Below are 20907 nucleotides of genomic sequence, written 5' to 3' on the forward strand. Positions count from 1 at the left end.
CTTGAACACTTCCAGGGATCCAGGGGCAGCCACAGCACCTTCCCAGGGAACAATTCCTTCCCAACATTCCATCTAACCCTGCCCTCTGGCAGGAGAAAGCCATTCCCCCTTGTCCTGTCCCTCCATCCCTTGTCCCAAGTCCCTCTCCACCTCTCCTGGAGCTCCTTTAGGCCCTGGAAGAGGCTCTAAGGTCTCACTGGAGCCTTCTCTCCAGATGAACACCCCCAGCTCTCCCAGCCTGGGTCCAGAGGGGCTCCAGCCCTTGGAACACCTTCATGGCCTCCTCTGGACTTACTCGAGCAGCTCCATGTCCTGCCTGTGCTGGGACCCCAAGGCTGGAGGGAACTCTGCAGGTGGGGGTCTCATCTGAGCAGGACAGGGCAGAATCCCCACCTCCCTTGCTGCCCACACTGGCCAATCAGCCCTAGGACAAGGGGGTTTCTGGGTTTTGTCTGGGATTCTGTCATGAAACTTAATGCAGTAAAAGCTCTTCTCTGTCTTTGGCTGGATAAGCTGAATGCTCTCCCTGGGCTGTGACACTTCCCTTTTCCCCTTTCCTAGAGTTTACCCTGAAGACACTGAAGAAGCAGTCAGGCAGTGTGAACTGCTCCTGGCTGAACAGGACTTTGATAATGCCATCCGGCATGGCGACGTCCTAGGATTTTTGGTTCAGCATTATGCACAAGTGGAGGAATTCCATACAGTAAGTGAAGTCTAAATTCTTCTAACCTACAGAAGCCACATTGTCCACCTGTGCAGCTTGGTGGAGCATGGCTCTCACACAGGAATATGTGCAGCAGGGTGAGGCACAGCTCAGGAACGTTATTTTTCATTCTATGGGAGAAGAGAAAAGGAAAGCTCACAGGAGCGTAAATGGTGGTAGATTCTTAACCATTCCCAATAATTCAATGAGAACAGAGGGTACATCTGGGTGTGTGCCTCAGCAATGCCACCACACTGTATTTGCTACCTGGCCAGAGAAAACTGTAAAATGGCAGTTACTTGAGGAAATAGTGAATCGCTCCTTCAGGGCAGATGTGCCACACACCCCCTGAACAGGTCCAGTGCCTGTTGCTCAGATGAAACATGAGGGTGCCAGGTGCGAGTTCCTCCAGCTGTACTGATGAACTTCACTTCTCATGTGTAAAGAAATGGTTTACTGGGGCCCCATGTGGCAGTGCTCCCTCTGACAGTGATCTCTGCATTCCTTTAGGCTTATCGCTACCTGGAAGAGATGCAGAAAAGAATTCCAGCCTTGAACCTGAGCTACTATGTGTCCCCACAGACCATGGAGGCCGTGCACCGAGGAGCTGGTGTTCCCATGAGCCGAGCCCTGGCCCCAGCACACTCTGGCCATGGCAGCATGGACAACAGGGAGGAGGAAGAAGTGGCTGATGAAGTGGAAGACCCCTGACAATGAGCATTTACCAAATGCAAAGCTGATTTTATTATCAGCTCATTTATTCCATCCTCATTAGGGGGCTCAGATCAGTCACGTGCTGTTGCCACACAGCTTTTTGGTTATTACCAAGAAATTTATTTTTCCTGCTTGACTGTACAAGCAACAGTATTAATGTGTTAGGGTTAATATGTTCTCTCAAGCACAGCATACAGCAGTTCACATGTACATCCTGTTAGAAAGCTGATTTTAGTATTTTAATAAATTTGAGGAAGAAAAAAACAGTAAGAACTGCATATTGTAACTTCACTTTTTTCTCAGTACAGAAGAGATGAATAACTGAGGTGGAAACTGTGAGCTGCCTTTCAAGTACAACAGTGATCTGCTGAGGTGCAGATCTGTGATTCCTTAGAAATGACACCTTCTGAAAACAATCCCCATCCCATTTGGGTAGGAGCTTGGTTAAAAGTCAAACTACCCACTCCTGCAGGCTGAAGGCAGAGTTTCCCCCAACAAAAGCTTCTGTGTTTAAATACATCAGAGAGTCATGTGGGGTAGAGCAACTCCTTACAGACATCTGGGGTAAACCTCAGAGTCACAGAATGTCTGGGTTGGAAGGGATCCTGGATGCCCCCTGCTCAAGCTGGATCACTCAGAGCGAGTGAAGTTTCTTTCTTACTTTCAAGCTCCTTCTCTTGCAGTTACATCAAGCCACTCTGTACTAGTCAAATTTTTGGAGGTCTGTTTCTTCCCTGGCACAAGCAGGACTGAGAGAAGTGGAGCTCAACATAAGAACCAAGGTTCTGCTCACCTCTCTGCCTGTCACCATACCCTGCCAAGGAGCAGTTATCAGGTCACTCATGTTTCTTACCAACTAGCCCTTACACTTAGAATGATTTTTCTTTTTCATGTTTTGTGACTTGCTTCAAAACTTGGGGTGAACATGAAGTTTCTAAACTTCCCTGCTTTCAGGGAAGAAGGTTTGGGGAGATTTTAAGGTCAAAATCTGAACCTTATTTATTCTTTAGTAGAAACTTACTTCTGTACTAAGATTATAAAAAAAGAATTCCCTGTCTTATTCCTTCCTAACCACAGCCCAGCTCTAGCTCAGGCTGTTGAAGTCTGGCACACTTTCAGCACTTCAGTGTAGCTATCCAGTGCTTGCATCCCATCAGCTGTGCCATTCCTTCCACCCCCTCCAGCAGCAGACCAACAGTTGGTCCCCCAAACTCCAGCTGCTCAAGGATGGGCGAGCCTTCATAAGGGGCAGGTCATAGTGGCAAGTGGCCCTCCCCAGCCCTCCTGTTTTTCTGACAAGGAGGCTCTGTGAGATCTTCCCTGTATTTTTAGCTGAGTGCTCAGACCTGCCAAGGCTATAAATAGCTGGGGTGGGGGCGTGGGAGGATGGCAGCGCTCGCCTACCTTCCTGCATCTGTACACGCTGTACCGGATACCCAGAGCTCGCTCAATTGGCCTCCACTACAAAGTCCAGATGTCAAGTCAGGCTTGCTGGCTTACAGCTCAGCACCCTTCCCCCTTCTTCCTCTCCTCCAGCCAGGTGACTGCTAAAGAGGCCCCAGCAGTGCCCAAATACGTCCAGCTGGCAAGAGCACAAGGTAAAGGTCATTTCTGTTACCCTTCAGCTAGGAAGGAACAGCTTCAAGTTTATTTTTCAGGTTCTCCATTAGCAGCAAGTTTTGCAGGGCCAGCCTCCTGCAGTCCCCATCAGGGTCTTTCTCCATCACATCTGCAAAAGAAGCAGCCACTGTTAATTGGAGAATGAAAAAAGTGCCTGCAACACTTCTCACTGTTTTACTGACAATCACAGAACTAAACAACAGCATTTGCACCTACAGCTGGGCTGGACATCAGGACTTGCAGGTACTGCCTTAGGCCAGAAGGCAGATATGTACAAACTTGATCATGTAAAGCAGCATCAGCCAAGACCTGACTGCCACATGGGGTAGTGCTCCAGTCTTGTAGGAGAAACAGTCAGTTGGTCTGAAACACTGTAGAAACTGTCTGCCCTTGGATCCCATGGGATAATCTTCATGCCAGAATTTGTATTTGTCACCTTGAGCTACACAAAAGCTTTGTACAGCTGAGCTACAAACGTGAATGAAGTCTGCAGCTAGAAATCCACTTTCTCCAAAGTCTCCACTCTGCCATTCTTGCAATCTAAAATGGCCAGTGCTCCTTCCTGAATTTGGGTCATGATGCCAATGGGGAAAGAAGGAGACAGCCCCCAAGGTTCAGCATATTCTCCACTCTTGAGAGACCAATCTTCTGATGAATGGGTTCCACACTTCCCACAGCACATAAGGGCAGCATGAGGCTGTTCCCAGCAGCTGTTATTCCAGGGGCCCTTAATGGGCCTGCAAAGTAACAACCAGGATGCATGCAGGATGTCTGAGCAGGGGAGTCTGGAAGAGCAGGGAGCCTGTGTGAGGATATCCTGTACGCACGAGTAGTGTGTTGGGAGCCCGGCACTGTCAGCCCAAACACATGACTCATGTCACTGGAGCACAGCTATTTATAATCCAGGGAGAGCTACACCCTGGTGCTTCCAAACTCCCTCTGCAGAAGACAAAAAGGAAGGTTACAAGGCAGATTGGAACAAGCTCAAAAGCTCAGAGTGCTGTTAGTGCTGTTTCTGTTCCATGAGCATGGAGCTGGCACTGCTGGCACTGCATGAGAGGCACAAGGCACCAGAGTGTCCTGTTGATCCTGACATAAACCTCACTTATTCATGACATAGCTGCAGAGCACTTGCAAGGGGTGGGGAATTCCCTCAAAGGCAGCTGCTGAGGAATCAAAGGGACCATTTCCTAGAAGTATTTAGGTATTCTCTCCCTCCACCGGGAAGGATCAGACTGCTCAAAAGCAAGTCCAGCATGGCAACTAAGGGTAATGATGGACAAGTCCAAAGTGGATTCTCGCCTCTCTCCAAAGCTGGTATGCCCCAAAGCACCCAGTAAGCAGACAGTGCCAGGGCTGCAGCCAACAGGTTGAAGGGCCAACAGTCAGTCATAGGACACACTACAGCAGTTTGCAGAGGTCCAGATGGAGCAACAAACTGAAAGAGGTCTGTGGATTTCTACTAAGCACTTCATGTATAACATTTCCTATCCCACTGTACATCACCACCTACATGAAAAGCATGAGAAGATGCTTCTATCTTGGTCATCATCCTCCTCCCCAAAATAACTCACTGAAAACAGATTACGCAAAGCCTCATGCTGGAAATACATTCCTGAAAGGCTTCGCTTGGTAACAGCAGTGTTAAATGAAGAGACAAGCAGATTCCTGAGAGCACATAGTGTCATGGGAAAAGTTAAGTCTTCAGCCCCACATGGCAGCTCTCATCCTTTCAAAGGGCACAGAGCACCCCAACCTGCCAGGATCAGAGGCCAGCTGGGTCAGAGGCCAGCTGGGTCAGTTTTTCTTCCTGCTTTCTCTCTGTGGGAAGCGACTCACCGAAAGTGAGAATGGTGAAGGAAACCAGATCAGGGAATCACAAGAATCACCCTCACAACACAGTGAAGGCTTCAACATTAGTTGTTCTTTTCCCTCCAGCTCACTGCAGTAACTGAGCACTGATCTGTGCAGCTCCAGCCTGCCAGAACACAGCTTGTGTTGATGTAAGGTGTGCTGGGTACAGCATTTAAAGTAATTTGCTGACTTTTGTAGCTTTTTCCTTCCATCGACAATAGGAAACTAGAGACTAGGCCATGCCCCTCTTCCTCCTGTTTTTTGCTCTAACAACACCCACCTCATGAGCTCACGGTCTAAACAGGCTGTACAAGCTTTGCGTGTTCCTGCTGGCCAAAGTCACTGCCTGGGTGTAACAGGCAACATGACAACACTTTCTGCAGCTTGATGAGGTGGGTGGTTGGGTGCTCAGGTGGAGAGAGGGGGCACAGACTATCTTTGGGAATTTTTCTGGGTGGCCTGTTGAAGACAGTCACAGCTTGTAATGCCATACCCAGTTCTTGGCTTATGCCGCAGGTACCCCAGTGCTGCATCCCTACAGCACACATGGTGCTCTACTTGCTGATCATGCAGATCTCTGAGGCACAATGCCAGGACATCACTGCTGCCATCACAATTAAAGAGATGCTGCACAAAGACCACGCCACTAACCAGAAAAGCACTGCTGTACCCCACCAGGTCTTACCTCCCAGCCAGGACTGAGTCTCCAACAGCTCTTCTGTCATGTCTGCCAGAATCCGTTCCGTAGGGACACTGAGGAGCAGGGAGGAGATACAGGACAAAAGGCCCTGGCGCACGTACCTGTGGACAAGGACTGAACTGGTAATGCAGGTTTATGCTCTGCATTGATTTCCTCACCTCAAGGGCTCTCCAGTTTCAAATGGCATGACAACTTTTGCCATATTCCTGCTGCTTAGGGGTGTAATCTTGCAGTGTGTCCCACATACAGAGCTCCTGTCATGCTGTGCACAGGAGTCTAGCACAATTCAGAATCCTGTACACATCTGAGAGCAAAACAGAAATTGGATGTTTGTAGACTTTTGGCAACATGTCTTAATTCCTTTCCAAGACTGAATGCTGGAATTGTATCTAAAGTTTTCTGAGCTCCCTGAGTAAACACAGATGAAACTTTCACATGGACAGGTAGTCAGGAAATTTGTCAACCTTTCTATAGGTAATGGCTATACTGCCACAATAGAAGACACCAGCAAAGTTCATATGTTGGGCTGACATTAAACACAGTCATAAGAACACACAGCTGGAGGAGAGCACAAAGTAAATGCATTAAGTCACTCTGAGCCAGATGCTCATCTTGGACAAAGACAAACCATGACTGGAGGCTGGCTCACAGCTGATCTTTAAAAATGAGAGCATGCAACTACAGTAACTCACGAGTCCGTGTGGAAACGCAGTGCCCAAACAAATTCCAGTAGTGCCTTTCCCATTGCTGTCACTGCCTGCAAAAGAGGATCGTGATAGCACCACTGAACACCATCCATACTGCCCTGTAGAGCTGGGCCTCAAGACATACTGCTCATCAAATCACAGCATGTCCTGAGCTGGAAGGAACACAAGGGTCAAAAATCCAACTCCTGCCCTGCACAAGCCACCCCAACAATCCCATCATGAGCCTGGAAGTGTTGTCCAAATGCATGAACAAAGCTTTTGTTAAGATCAGATACAACTGAATTTATTTTACAGATGTGGAAACTTTGGCAGTGAAGTGAAATAATGTGCCCAATCCCCCCAGGAAGTTGACAAGAAGCAAAAGATAGTACAGGATAGTGCAGAGGTGGCTTGAATCCCATGCCTCTTTTCTGACCAGTTCTTTCCAGCCCATTCACAAGTTCTCAGCCCACTCAAAATCCAACTTGCTGCCAGTCTCAGTGCAGCAGGCCCTGAAGCACATGGCTAATCCAGAAGGCATCTCAAATTCCCAGGCTGAAAGTCACCCCTGCCCTCTGCTCTTCCTTACCACAGTGTTGACAGCCAAGTACATCAGGACTGCTAAAGTGTGGACCAGTCTTCCAAGGACTAAGTGATCTTCTCCCAGAAGATCAAATGTTGTTAAAGGCCTGCAAGTACAAGACACAGAGTTGTGTAGCAGTGAGAAGGCTGATCAGTGCCTCTTTGGAACAGTCAGGAGGGTTATGCAGGGGGAATTGTCCCCAAAAGCCTGAATCCCTACAACAACAGTTATTATACAGGCACTACCAGGTTAACAGAGATCAGAGCTGTTTGCTCTCATCTCTTCTCCCAGACCAGTATCTCGCAGAGCAATATCCTCTACTCGTACAGCAGGTATCACACGTTCTACCAACAGGCTTTACCTTCAAAGACCTATATGCAAAAGCTGCCCCTACTGCCATACCATTACAACTGGTATTACAATAATCTTGAAACTGATGAAACTGATTACTCAGCCTTCCTTAGGTTTGCAAAGACTTAAGGGACTGACAATAAACTGTGTCCTGTGTCCTATACTGTGGCCTCAAAGACCAGTGCAGGTGATAGGCCAAACCAGAGACAGAGATATCTATGGTTCAAGATTGGAGTCTGAACTCTGTGGTTTGGGTGAACCTCCCACAGTAGAGGCTCAGCCAAGACAACTGGTATGGTGCTGCCAGAATTACTTGTCTCTGTACCTGCTGATAGATCTTCACTTCTGCAGGGTCCTACATACTCCTGCCCCACAAGACTTCAAAGGATAAGTCCAAGAGACCACGACCCTCTCCTCCCCCAGCATTATGAAGGACCCAAGTGTCAGTGTGGTGTCACTGGGCTCCTGCACAGCTCCTGGGCTGTAGCCTGCTGCTTTGAGGCAAGCAGGACAAGCAGAAAGGTTCCCTCTGGCAGTTGCCATGTCCACATCCCACATCCTAAGGTGTTCACACTTACCTGTCAAAGTGCTGAATCAATGGGAAAAAGAAATACCCAGCAACAGAATTGAACTCGTTTGGGCGGGAAGCCAGTTCCACACGAGACTGACCCTGTCCAAGAGAAAAATTAAATCTAGGCACAAGATACAGCATCCAACTCTTCCACTTCACTGGACACTGTCAAGACTACAGATTCCTTGCAGCCAGCCCATTGTCAACTACTGCTTGTACATCTACGGGTACCAGTTTCCTTACTGGATTGCTCACTTCCCACTTCAGATCATCTAGAGATCTAAACATTTCAATACAATATGCCTCGGTACTGCTCAGTTAGATATAAGGAACAAGAACACGCAAGGGATAAAGGAGTTTTGGAAGGCAAACTCTCCAGGCTGAACCACAGGGGAATTCTGGAAACTAGGAAACTGACATCAGTTTATCTCCCTGGAAAATAGGAAGGCTGAGACAGTGTAGTCCAGAGGCAGCTAGTCTGATGGAGGCCCGGGGATTGTGAGGTGAAGTCACAGCTCCCTGCAGTGGCCACACAAACTCAGAACAACAATTAACCCTCAAAGCCAGGTAAGGAATTTCAGGTTTATCTTCCTCTCCTTGCTGGAGAGGGGAAATCCAAACTTTTTTGGATTGGGTCCACTTTCACAGGTATTTTACTCTTTCCAGGCAGAGCTTACAATAACTCCAAGTGTCCCTATTTCTGGTGGATTTTACATTAGTTTGCCTCTGGCCTCACCGTATCAAATCTCCGAGTCTTGCTTTTGATCCTCTCATCAACGATTCTTCTCCAGCCCTTAGAGCTGTCACTTCCCGGAAGGAGCTGGATACAAGGCTTTTGGACACCAGAATGCTTGGTATTCCCATGAAATTTGGGACAGGACAGTTCCTGAGCTGCCAAAACCAATACCTAGATAAAACAGAGAGAGGTTCCATTAAAAGTGGGTAATTCCTAGGGAACAACAAAAACGTTACCTGCATCCAAACTGACAGGAACAACAACAGTTTTAGAGTGAAGAACAGCAGGAAATTGATCTCCAACAGCCACCTGGCTCTGAGGTACTGACCAAGCACTTGGTCACTTAGTCCTGACACAGAGTGGTGGCTCTCCTTTGAGACACAAGTGTGGAAGGAGTCACAGACAGATCACTGTCCTTCAGAAAAGGAAGATGAAATAGTCTGATGATGTGAAAGTAAACACTGGCTTCTCCCAGGCAAATGTTCAACACATGCTCTGCATTCTGTGGGGAGGGATCTCTGTGTGATGGAGTGTAGCAGGGTTAGGAACAAGAGGGGAATGCCAGACACAAATCGTAATATAAGAGATTTCCATGCCTCTGCCTTCTCCCATGAGAAATAAAAGGTAATCCCATTACACCTCAGCACTGGTGCAACAGACAGAAAGAAAGCGGGAAGTGAGAGCACTCACATCAAGGATGTCCATGCGCTGACGGAGACTGTAGTTCAGAGAATAGAACTGGGAGGTCAAGTACTTTGCAACCTGTACAGAAAAATCAGGGTACAATGAACACAGACCCATGCTACAAACAGCCTCCCTATTAACTCTAAAAGCATTTAATTTCACAGGTTCTGCTTCCTGTTAGGTAACAGCAAGACTCCAAGAGAAGGGAAGAAACACGCAGTGTAAATGAGAAATTCAGACACTTCCACTGCTAGATTCTCCCAAAAAATCTAAATGACAGATGAGACTGCATCATTCTTCTCTCCCTCCTATGCAGAGGTACCCAAACAACTGCCACAGCAGCTAGGAGACCTCACTGTGGCCTTTCAGTACTTAAAGAACATTATAGGAAAGATGGATGGTGGCTTTTTACTAGGGCCTGGCTAACATGAAGGATAAAGATGTTAAACTGGCAGAGAATAGATCGCTGGATATTAGGAAGGAATTCTTCCCTGTGATGGTGCTGAGGCCCTGGCACAGGTTGCCCAGAGAAGCTGTGGCTGCCCCTGTATCCCTGGAAGTGTCCAAGGCCAGGCTGGACGGGACTTGGAGCAACCTGGGACAGAGGAAGGTGTCCCTGCCCATGGCAGGGAGTTGGAATGAAGATCCTTTCCCACCCAAATCAAACTGTGATTCCCTGATTACAGTCACCAGTCAGGCCTTTCTCTGTATAAGCCCTTTGTGCCTCAGCTTCCCTTTATGTGAAACCCTTCAGAACAACAGACCTTATCTGATCTGCCTTGACAGGTACACTCAAACCAAGAGCCTCCAAACAGTTCCTCTGTTTGACAGGGTGTTCTTTTTCTCACTGGCTCAGACATTCCTTGCAGATTCTTCAGGAGCACAAATGTTGTTAGACCTGAACTACCTGTTCTACCATACAGACAGCTCCCTCTATCAAATGAGAAAGAGACTTCAGCTGCTTCAATTTTTGCCTGGGCTTCAACTGGAAAAAAGAAGATAGTGGGAGGAACTCACAGGTATTGGGTCCGTGGTTAAAACAGCTACTTGAGCTCTTTGACGGAGCTCCCCAAAGCCTTCAATGCAGGTCTTCTCCTCCAGATGCAATAATATTTTTGCCAGCTCCACACTAACCTGCTCAAAGTACGAAAAAAAGGATCAAAACCCTGATGGTGTTTGAGTTTTTTCCTCATAGGAATTATGGACCACTTCTAATGGTCAAAGACAAGGAGGTATTCTGTTTAGGCAACATGTCCATTCTTTAGGAGGGAGAGAAAACACATTTAGCCAAATGCCATCAGACTTATTTCCCAAAACCCTGAACAGATCCTCCACCTGTCAATTCTCTGTCCACATTTGACTTGGACTGTTTCAGAGAAGTAGTAGCATCATGACATTGAATGAATTGCCACTGTAAGGGATGGGTTAAAGGGTACAGTAGCACAACCATTCTCTTTCTCAGCTGGTGTCCCTGTCACTTTCAAGTGTTCACTAGCAGGTAGTGGCAAGCACTCTTCGCACAGTGACCTTGTCCCAGGTTCCTCTCCCCTGAGCTTTTTATCTTGACCAGTACAATCCAATTACTCCCTCCACAAGACATTATGCTTGTACAAGCAAATAGGGAAAGTGCATTTGATTTTGCCTCCATTTTCATTGGGGAATAACAATTAAATTGAATTTCAAATCAAAATCCAAAATGGCTGCTCTGTAATCTCCTTTTTTAGTGTTTTTCCTGCCCAGCACAAAGAATGGAGCTTCCTCACACTAGCAAGCACTACTTGTAGGATGTTTCATTTTGAGCACTGGAGACGGCAGGGTGCTGCCAGCACTTTTGCTGCTTCTCTGTTCCCCTGTGCTTTATCACCTCACCTTCAAGGCAACTACTTCCTTCTACTTCCAAGTTGAAAGCTTGTCAATGTGTACCTTTAACCCAGTTACACATTAGCCAGGCCCTCTGCTCCACTGGCATGTTTAGTCTCCTCATGACAGCAAAGGGATAGGTCCTCTGGCAATACAGCCTTCTTGTAACCTAGATCATATTACTTCACCTCTCTTGTTGCTGCTGGATTCCTCCGAACCAAGCTCTCAAGTGCCTTGACTGTAGCTTCCCATATGTCCACATCTTCAGATCTTGATCCAGTCAGAACTGAAATCAAAGGACAAACAAAAGTTATTAACAGAATGCCTGTTAATAACAGGCAAACTTCCTTCTGCCAATCATTTGTCTTGGGACAGACACTCAGCATGACCAGAATTAGGAACTAAACTGAAATTACTCAAAAATTCTATAGTTTCTTCAAATTAGATCAGAAAAAATAAACCTATGCAAGAGTTCACTCTCCCAAGCTCAGTAAGAAACAGATAAAGACTTAGCCCAAAATCTCCTACCTTCAATACAGTCTCGGATATACACAGGAGCCTTAATTTTTAGCTCTTTATCCTCAGACATGTCATAAGGAATGAGGTCATCATCACTGTAAAAGAATTAAAGGCAGGGGTCAATTTATGGGGTGCAGATATTTTTGCTTTACCCAGATAGCCACACAAAGAGAAAGAACCGGCGCATAGACTGTCACAACCACATCACTCCTGTATCACTCAGCAGCACTGCTGAAGCCTGGCCTGAGAGGAATCCTTGGGAGTTCTAGGGAAAGAGCAGTTCTGTGATCAGATCTGGAACTGGATATCCTGGTCAGGTACAGGATACAGATGACCAAGAGATTAGAAACTGACTCTTGAGATTTCATTATAGATGTATATATATATATATATACATACACATCATATATACATACATACACACACACACACACACACACATATATATATATATATATATATATATTTCTTCATATAGTGACAGAATAAGGCAGGTCCACTATTAAAATGGGTAAATACATCCTCAATTTCCAGGAAATATAAAAGTCAAATGGAACAAATACAGTGGTTGCACACAACACAGGCCTTGCCTAATTTATTGACTAGTGCAATTTCCTTCGCAAAGCCCTCCTCTGCTGCAAACCACTCAGCTGAACAAGATCAGAAATCACAACAACTGCCAAGAAATACAGGTACTGACAGATCCTTTTCCCCCACATCTGCCATTTATTTTCAATTTCCTCCCTGTTTCTTGCCCCATACCTGTCAAGCTCAGCATCCAACTCATCTGGCATCACAGGGGCTGCTGTATAGGATTTCTCATTACTCTCTGGTACCAATGGCAGTGCAGCACCTGCTTTCTCACTCCTGCTGTGAGGAACAAGAAATTTTAAAATGGATACAGTTCTTAGAAGGAAGAAACTACCCACTCTACCAACCCTTGCTGCCTAAATAGAAGAGAGGATAATTATTCCTGCTGCAGTTTCACACCCAGCTTGGCTGACACAAAGAACAAAGTCCTGGGAAGGAGAATGGAGTAAGGGGAGAAAAGAAGCAGAATCTTCTAACAGAAGAGCAATAGATAAAAAAAAATTAATTGGCTAGTTTGCTGTGTTCCCCTGCACAATACCTGGGACTGCTAAGGAAATACTCCAATAACCAGACCACATTGACTTGCACCAGATTTGAAACTGTGAATGAAACTGAACTGAGAGTAGGTTTAGATTGGCTATTGGGAAGAAATTCTTCTCTATGATGGTGGTGAGGCCCTGGCACAGGTTGCCCAGAGAAGCTGTGGCTGCCCCTGTATCCCTGGAACTGTTCAAGGCCAGGCTGGACAGGGCTGGCAGCAACCTGGTCTTGATAGAAGGTGTCCCTGCCCATGGCAGGGTGTGGAATGGAATTGACTTTAAGGTCTCTTCCAACCCAAACCATTCCATGACTCTTCAAAATGGGAAAAAAACATTTTTAACAATTGCTAGGTCTTGCACAGGGTGAATACAATAATTGAGAATATTTTTTCTGTCTCTACCTATTTCTGTGGACTTTGGCATTGTCCTTTCATCTCTCTGATTCTCAAAACCAGTTTCTAACAGCTGTCTATGCTGATCATGCCCCTAAAATGGGAGCAATAAATCTTTTGTACTTCCCTCGAGTGCTGGACAGCTTCATCTGCTGATAACATAAAGTGCTTCACTCCTCTGCTAATCAAAAAGTGCTTCAAATAGCCTCAGTAGATGCTCTGGAAGTTAAGAGCACTGAAGAGCCAGTCTTTAGAGTGAGAGATGGAGTAGATTTTTGTCATGGGTGAATGGGCTAGGGGCATACAATGCAAATACCATTTTTCCAATAAGAAAACAGAAATGTCCATTTGATTGTACCAAAGGGCACACAAGACTACTATACCACAGTTTCACCACATGCAGCTATCAACAGGCAATTTTAATACACACTACCAATTGAATTATGAATGTAACTAAATCACATTGTAAGAAGGTGGTGCATTATGATGTTTAAGAATACATAAAACATCTTGAATACTGTATATAGTTCTTGTGTGTAATGGGAAAAAGGCATGGAGAAGGGCAAAAAGACATAATGAATAGTAGCAACAACTTACTCATCATCAAGAAGGCTGGGGACAACATAGAATGATGGAGTCTGCACCAGAAGAGACTTCAATTCTCTTGTTTCATCGTCCTCTTCATACTAGACATTCAGAATAACTGTTGCTGCACTCTATTACTTACTGCAAATATGCCCAGCATTCAACATTTCAGCCTTGTAGTGCACATGGACTAAATCATGAGCAGATGAACTCTCACCAATCCTGTTTCAATCCCTGTGCTGACAGCAGCAGGCAGCTGTAATCTTTGTCCTTATATTTAAGAGTAGTACCTGATGATACTTTTTCTGAATGTTATTTCCATATTTCAAACATTTAATAAATGGCAATGTGACAGGAGGAATGTGGCAGGCTTCTAAAGAATTAATGTGATTTATTCAGGTAAGTCACATAAATTCTACTGGAAAGAGCAGAGCAAATATCTCCATGTCAGTCTTGAAAATCCCAGCTCAGAACACATCTTCCCACCATGTCAGGGACTGAATGCTCACCACTGCTTTAGGTTTGAAGCTCCTTCTCAACTCCCACAAATCAGATTCTGATTCTCTCATGCAATAAGATAAACTTTAATTACCAAGTTTATCCTAACCTCTACCAGTAGATTGCACTCCTGAGGTAACTCTCAGCCACCTGACCATTACATACGATTCTTTTTTTGTAAATAGATTCTCTCTTTTTGAAGGTGTGACTGCCTCTCCTTTTTTCTAGATAAAAAGTGCTATAATGCCCTGGATCATCTGGTTTAAAGCTTTTACTTCCTCTAAGCCTAGCACACCAGTCATAAGTTTCAGTGAAATCTTCACCTCAAACTTCAGGACGGGCCCCTCAGTGTTTATGTTCAAGCTGATGCTCTCTGCCACCACCATGCCCAGACGCCGCAGTTGTGGCAGACTGCTCTCCAAGTGGCATTTCACACCCTCCATCATGCTTGTCAGAAGCTCTGAAACAAACAACCAGCAAAGAGCGCATGTTTGAAATGTTGAAACATGGCAGAAACACCCATCTTTTTATGTGCTTCCCTGAGGGCAGCTTTGCCCACTCACCACACAATAATGGATAGAAAGGGTCCCCAAACTTTGGCTTCCCTCCCTGCAGTGTCAGTGATGCCCTTCAGCACCAGCACAGCAAACCCACACCCTTCCACAGGGGTACAAAGTCAACAAAACATTACAATATATTCTAAATTTGCAATATTTTGGTTTTCACTCAAACAAAAAAGGATGGTAAGTCAAGCCAATCTTTAGTTTGGTTTTAGAGCGTTTCAGAGTCACTTAAATAAATATTATGTTTTGAGGACATCACAAGTTCTGACCACTACAATCACATAGAGACAGATGTTTGCCTAACTTTGGATAAGCTCAAACAGGCAGATAAAACAAGTATTTCTCAGCCCTCAGGGAATACTGGTTGCCAGCTTCACCAGGCAGGCTTACTGCTGTTTGACTGACCTCCTTCATCTCAGAAAGCTTATCTTTCCAACAGATGTCAGACAAAAAATGACTATAAAACTACAGAACTTGTAATATGTATCAAGCTGCTTATTCACTTAAAGAACAATTCATTCTAGAACGAAACAAATGAGCATATCTTGAAGTGAACCTTCACATCCCCTGTAAGTCACACGTACATAAGTAATTCTAGGCATTTTACAGATTTTTTTTTTATTTCAACAGAAACAGAGATGTTAGGCCAGGACCCCAGCATGCTATGCACTGTGTGAGCACAGAACTGGAGGTCCAAGCCAGTGACTAACCTTCTCACTTCACACTGAGGAATGCCCATGGGCTGTCAGACACCAAGCTAACAGCTTTTTACTCCCAGTTACCTTCCCTGCCTCTCTGGAGCTGCACCTGTGCTCCAAGGGTAAGCCTATAAATTACAGATCACACCATTCCTCTCACTAGTCCCAGAATCAGTCCTTGTTTTCCTGTGACAAAACTTCAGGGTTTTTAAACTACAACTCAGGTAAGAACCTTAAGGCAAAGATAGATCTTCTTCAATTCCAGAACCTAAAGTTATGCACTTGGAATTCTATCATATCAATGCTGAAGAGGACTCCAGCAGGTTATCATCTCATTTGCCAAGGTGAATATGGGACAATTCTCTTACCCACAGATCAAAACAAGGTATTTTTCTACACATAGTAAGACACTCTGCTAAACAAATCTAAGCCCCGCTTCTCACATAGCCTCACCTTGTCTGCAGCTCGCAATTTCAGCCTCCTTCAGGTAGGAGAGGCAGATGAGGATGGCCTTGCTAATGTACAGCTGCTGCTCAGCTGGGGAGTGTTTCACAGCACTGCTGCTGCTCCAGGTCTCCAACAGCTCCTGCAGCACCTACACCAGAGAACTCAGGTTGGCCTGAAATGGATCTTTTCTATACAGAGGTAATTTCTGAAGCGTATTTTTACTCTCCCTACAAAGAGGGGAAAAAAAATACAAATTTTGTATTTCAGGGCCCAAAATGTACTGTGTTTGACCACCCAAGAACTGCACTTTCATTTAAGATATTGTTAAATATAATGGGTTTTTTAATTTAAAAGTGATGTTTATTTCTCCTTAATAAATACTATATGCAAAGCAATATGTATTTTTATCAAAAACCAGTAAGATATTATAAGGTTTTATCTGTGTTTAGTCCAATTTTAGATAACTATAAGTTCTTCCAGATAATTTTAGAACATGTAAACAGTGGGGAAAAAAATTGACAAAATGGTAGGGATTTCCAGATATACATATTTCATAAAAGTTTCACCACACTGCTGACTTGGAGAGGCAGAATATCTGCCATCCCCACTGAGGAAAATGTGTATGAGAGAGATTCTGAAACATCAACCATTTGGTAAACAGACAACTGTCTACCAATTTGATCCCTTGTTGCCATGTGCCCAGCCACATAAACTGGGTTACTGAGGAAGCTGAGAAGGACAGAGGACATGGGACATCTGTCAGAACCCAAGCCTCACTAGTTTTGCTACTTGGAAGACAATTTACCAATTAAATATGAAAAATTAATGGCAACAGTACAGAAAGCTTTGATTCATTTACCACAGCTCACTTGTGATACAGCTGGGCTTCCCTCGCTCTCATGAACAGCAACCAGAAAGTCTAAGAGAAGAACCAAAATTCTGTACCCCCAGACACACACAGAGCAGAATGTTCCCCATCAGACACCTCATCAGCAATTCAGTAAACCTTACTCTGAGTAACAAGGTGCGCCGGACGCTGTCCAGGGACAGGTAGCCAAGGAGGTTCTGCAGCACTGCCGTCTGCAAGGAAAACCATAACTCCTGCTTCAACTGCTCATAAAGCTGTCATCCAGCAATGACAAAGGTCTGGTTTTATTTGCTACATTAAACTTCATTCTAAGGGACTGGTTGACAACAGTCAGAGACAGAAAAGTAAATGAATTTTAAAAAACAAGCAAGCGCACATATGCAGTTGCTGATGAAATACATGGAAAACCATGACAGGAATACAGTACTGTGTTTTACCAACAGAACCAGCACAGTCCCGGGCAAACATAGAACTCATGAAGTCTAAAGAACATCTCTCACAACAGCATCACAAACCACAGTACAGTTCCTAACATCCCATGACAAACTGAGGTGCACAGGAAAAAACCCAACGATATTTGTCTGATATCTTTAATCTAATTCTTATCCCTGAGGGTCGATCCTGGATGTTTCAATCTCTTCTTTCAGATTCTAAAATAATTTAATGCCTTCAGCTCCCCAGAATTCTGAAACTTTGTGCAAATAATCACTTGGTTCCAGAGGAGTACAGTAATTTTGCTAATCACCATTAACCCAGAAGAGCACATGAATCCCATGATTTCAAAGCTACTGTTCACCACTCCCACTCTGTTACAGCTGCACAAATGTGGGGAGACTGAGGATTCATTTTGGAATGAAGAGTCTCAGACAGAGTAAGAGCTTAGCTAAAAATTGGCACCAAGGAAAACCTACTACACTGCTGTTCCCCACAGAGTCCTCACCGTGTGGCCATATTGCAAGAGCAGCATCTTCTGTGCCACCACAAACTGAGCCTTCTTGTTCTTCACAACCAGGTTACCCAGCAATCTGGACAAGACATCTGCCCTAACAAGACAACAATAAAACAGCAGGAATCCATGTTATTGCTATCATGCTGCTCCTAATCATAAGAAAATCTGAGAGCAGCTATTTGCAACTAAGTCTCTAGAATACTTCTAAACTCAGATAGTGAGCCAGTAATGGCAAAGAATGCTTTCATTTGTTTTTCTTGTTTTTCCACTGCATGTCATGATGTAGATACTTAAGAAATGGTGTAGGTTCTCCCTAAGAGGCAACAATCAACTACTTTATCCCTTGAGTCTTTTAGAAAATGGCAGTATAAAAAACCACCTACACAAACACAGCACATTTCAGAGACCAATTCTGTAAGTATTTGTGACAATTCCTGCCTTTGCTGTGAATCAGGGAAAAAGCAGAGTTCTTACCCAGGTGCTCTCTGCACAAAACCAAGGACCACTGCTTCCATCCAGCGGTCTGGCACACATTCCACCAACTGCCAGCATATCCTCTGCCAGATGCAGTCTGACTTGGTGAGGTCTGTCAGGCGGGGCACCAAAACTCCCAGAATTTCCTCTGAAGCACAAGAGAAAACAGTAAATATCCTAGATGGGCAGGACTGGTACAATGGCATTTGAGACTAACCTGAGAATTTCAAGATCTTCACAACGTGAAAAAAAAAATACAATGTACAGTTTGAAGTTCTAAATTTTTCCTGAAGTAGAAATACTACTAGAATCATGGAATCATTTAGGCTGGAAAAGCTCTCTTAAGACCATTGAGTCCAAACATAACCCAGCACTGCCAAGGCCAACACTAAACCATGTCCCCAAATGCCACATTCACATGGCTTTTAAATCCCTCCATGAATTTAGTGACTCCACCACTACACTGGGCAGCCTGTTCCAATGCCTGACCATGCTTTCCGCAAAGAAGTTTTCTTTAATATCTCATCTAAATCTTGCTGGCACAGTCTGCGGCCATTTCTTCTTGTCCTGTCTCTTGTTCTCTAGTAGAGCCTGACCCCCACCTGTCAGCACCCTCCTGTCAGGGAGCTGTGGCGTGAGAAGGTCCCCTCTAAGACTTCTTTTTTCCATGCTGAGCCTCCCCAGCTGCTCCTCCTCAGACTTATGCTTCAGATCCTTCCCCAGCTCTGTTGCTCCTCTTTGTTCATGTTCAAACAAGAAATGGAGAACTGACTGGTAAGAACCACCCTAAGCAGCCTAAGGAACTGCCCAGAATTCCTCATCCCAGTAAAGAGCCAGAAAATCTTCCTTCTTCTTCTTCCCAAGTTAGCTACTGCATTCAGTAGCTTCGAAGTTCTAAGCAATGCCAGACCAACAGCTGCTCCCACAAGATATATCCAGCAGACATAGCTGAGCAGCCTCAGAGAGCAGCCTGCGCAGCTCAACTCGGAACAGCTCCAAAATAAATCATTGGTCTCCCATTCCTTCAGTTGATCATCACAGTCATCCTCCCATGCTAATGCACTAAAACACTTTCCCCCTCCCCAAAAGAGCCTAGTAAAACACTCACTTTGCCATCCATGAACGCACACCTTCCCCAGGACATGAGAAACAAAAGAGATGGAGCAGTCCAAACCACCTGGGATAAAACAGACGTGAACTTAAGTAAGCATGGCACCAGCATCCTCCAAACCACCTTCAGGAGGAGGCGCAGAGACTTCCACAAGTGCTGAATTCTGAAAACACATTTACTTTTTCTCTTCAAGCACCATCTCTTCCTCCCTCCATTACCTGCCTTCAGGCATAAACCAGCGTTCAGTATTAGTTACAGTGACAGGCAGAAGGCTACAGCAACTCAGTCACACTTTAACGTAATGCCATGGGTAGCAAAGCCACTGGTTGATTCAGCACCACTCATATCTCCCAAACAATTCCTTCAGCACACACCAAGTGACCACAACCAGGCTTTAGCAACAGATGATGCTGTCTAATTGCTTGGAAGATTGAGGCTTTCGGTGGACTCCAAAAGCCCTCGGTTATCATCTGTATTTCAAGCAGCCGCCATGGGGTCCATGCTCAAAACACTTCTTCAGAAAACACGACCTTACAAGTACAGTCATCCTTGCAGCCTTACCCCGCAGAGAGTCAGAGATCTTCTCTAGCACCTGGAGAACTGCATCACCCAGGAGAGGGAAGTAGTTCTGTGGGAAGAACACTGGTGGGTTTTTCCCCTGGAGTTTACTGCTCACATGCTCGGGCAAACAGACGATCTTGTTGAGAAGTGCACCCTGCAGTTCCAGGCAGCCTGCCTGTGCCTGCGGCTGACAGACCTCCCACAGTAATGCTGACACCCGGCCCTGCTGCAGGAACTGCTCCAGGACCCCAACTGCCTCCCTCGGGTCAAGGCCAGAGCTGGAAGAAAATAACTGTAAGTTCCTGCCTCTTTTAAATGGTAAAAATAAGATTTACATGCTACTGCTTTTCTATTGTGGTATCACTACTGAAATGCCTCTGCCCTGTTACACTGGATTAAAAAAAAAGCGCTATTTTAGTATCTTTTTATCTGTAGCTTCCTCGGCTCCAAACATTCAGGACCTTGAACAATCACGACTGATACAGCTCTGTGTCTGCGGGACGCACAGCATCGTGTGAGGACTGAAGGCACGCAGGGCGGGGTAAGGCTTGCCCGCGCTCACACAGATCTCCGTCCCGCTGCGCACTTGAGCCCAGCTGAAAGACACCCCCCGATATCCCTGCTGCGCGCCGAGACCAGCCCTGGGGATCCCCGCCCGCCTGCCCCGGGGAGCTGGACTGACCCCGCAGAGCCAAGGGCCTCCAGCAAGACGCAGAGGACAAGGCCGGGCGGCCCCTCCAGGAAACAGCGCTGCCACAGGCCCTCGGGCCGCGCCGCGCCAGGTGCCGAGGCCAGCCTGCGCAGGAAGGCGCCGAACAGCGCCCGCTCCCGCTCCCCGAGGGCGGCTGGGCCGCCCGCTGCCGCCAGAGCGGCGCGTACCGCGCCCAGCGCCGCCGCCAACCCCTCCCCAGCCCGGCCCAGAGTCGCCACGGCCTCCCGCAGGACGGACTCCAGCCCCGCATCGAGAGCGAGTCCCGGCCCCGGTGGCGCCGCTGCCACCGCCATCGCGCCGAGGGGAGCGCGCTGCAGCCCCGCTTCCGCCTGCCCTGC

General features: G+C 46.0%; 2 protein-coding genes across 8 annotated transcripts in view; one reads left to right on the forward strand and one right to left on the reverse strand.

The window, feature by feature from the left end:
* IFT140 (intraflagellar transport 140) overlaps positions 1-1690 on the forward strand; it is an 83382-nt gene extending 81692 nt beyond the window's left edge. For all 5 annotated transcript variants that reach the window (XM_053991568.1, XM_053991567.1, XM_053991569.1 and 2 more), the window contains 2 exons: positions 562-703; positions 1214-1690. In XM_053991568.1, coding sequence (XP_053847543.1) covers positions 562-703; positions 1214-1414 — 343 coding nt within the window. In that variant the 3' untranslated portion in view covers positions 1415-1690. The remainder of the gene's footprint in view (positions 1-561; positions 704-1213) is intronic.
* On the reverse strand, positions 663-20885 carry TELO2 (telomere maintenance 2). 3 transcript variants are annotated; one of them, XM_053991575.1, is made up of 21 exons: positions 20807-20885; positions 19858-20135; positions 19294-19362; positions 18186-18333; positions 17703-17805; positions 16906-16974; positions 15901-16042; positions 14510-14646; positions 13701-13789; positions 12344-12451; positions 11591-11676; positions 11251-11348; positions 10220-10336; positions 9209-9280; positions 8519-8689; positions 7790-7881; positions 6867-6966; positions 6284-6348; positions 5577-5692; positions 3036-3146; positions 663-1225 (listed from the first exon to the last, which is right to left on the reverse strand). In XM_053991575.1, exons 1-20 carry the CDS (start codon positions 20860-20862, stop codon positions 3043-3045), a joined length of 2220 nt encoding a protein of 739 aa, XP_053847550.1. In that variant the 5' UTR covers positions 20863-20885; the 3' UTR covers positions 663-1225; positions 3036-3042. The 3 variants fall into 3 exon arrangements, with proteins under 3 accessions (XP_053847550.1, XP_053847551.1, XP_053847549.1); XM_053991576.1 differs by lacking the exon at positions 663-1225 and having other exon boundaries at positions 3017-3146; positions 12344-12448; XM_053991574.1 differs by lacking the exon at positions 663-1225 and having other exon boundaries at positions 3017-3146.
* Between the last annotated feature and the right edge of the window lie 22 nt (positions 20886-20907).

The sequence above is a fragment of the Vidua macroura genome, chromosome 16, assembly GCF_024509145.1.
Source record: "Vidua macroura isolate BioBank_ID:100142 chromosome 16, ASM2450914v1, whole genome shotgun sequence".
Taxonomy (NCBI): domain Eukaryota; kingdom Metazoa; phylum Chordata; class Aves; order Passeriformes; family Viduidae; genus Vidua; species Vidua macroura.

Excerpts from the sequence above, each read along its gene's own strand:
- TELO2 (XM_053991575.1), bottom strand. The coding sequence starts at position 20,862 with ATGGCGGTGGCAGCGGCGCCACCGGGGCCGGGACTCGCTCTCGATGCG. Across the intron at positions 12,452-13,700 it reads CCCAGCCTTCTTGATGATGA|CAGGAGTGAGAAAGCAGGTG; the intron begins GTAAGTTGTTGC and ends TGTTCCTCACAG. Across the intron at positions 6,967-7,789 it reads TTGATTCAGCACTTTGACAG|GCCTTTAACAACATTTGATC; the intron begins GTAAGTGTGAAC and ends TTGTACTTGCAG.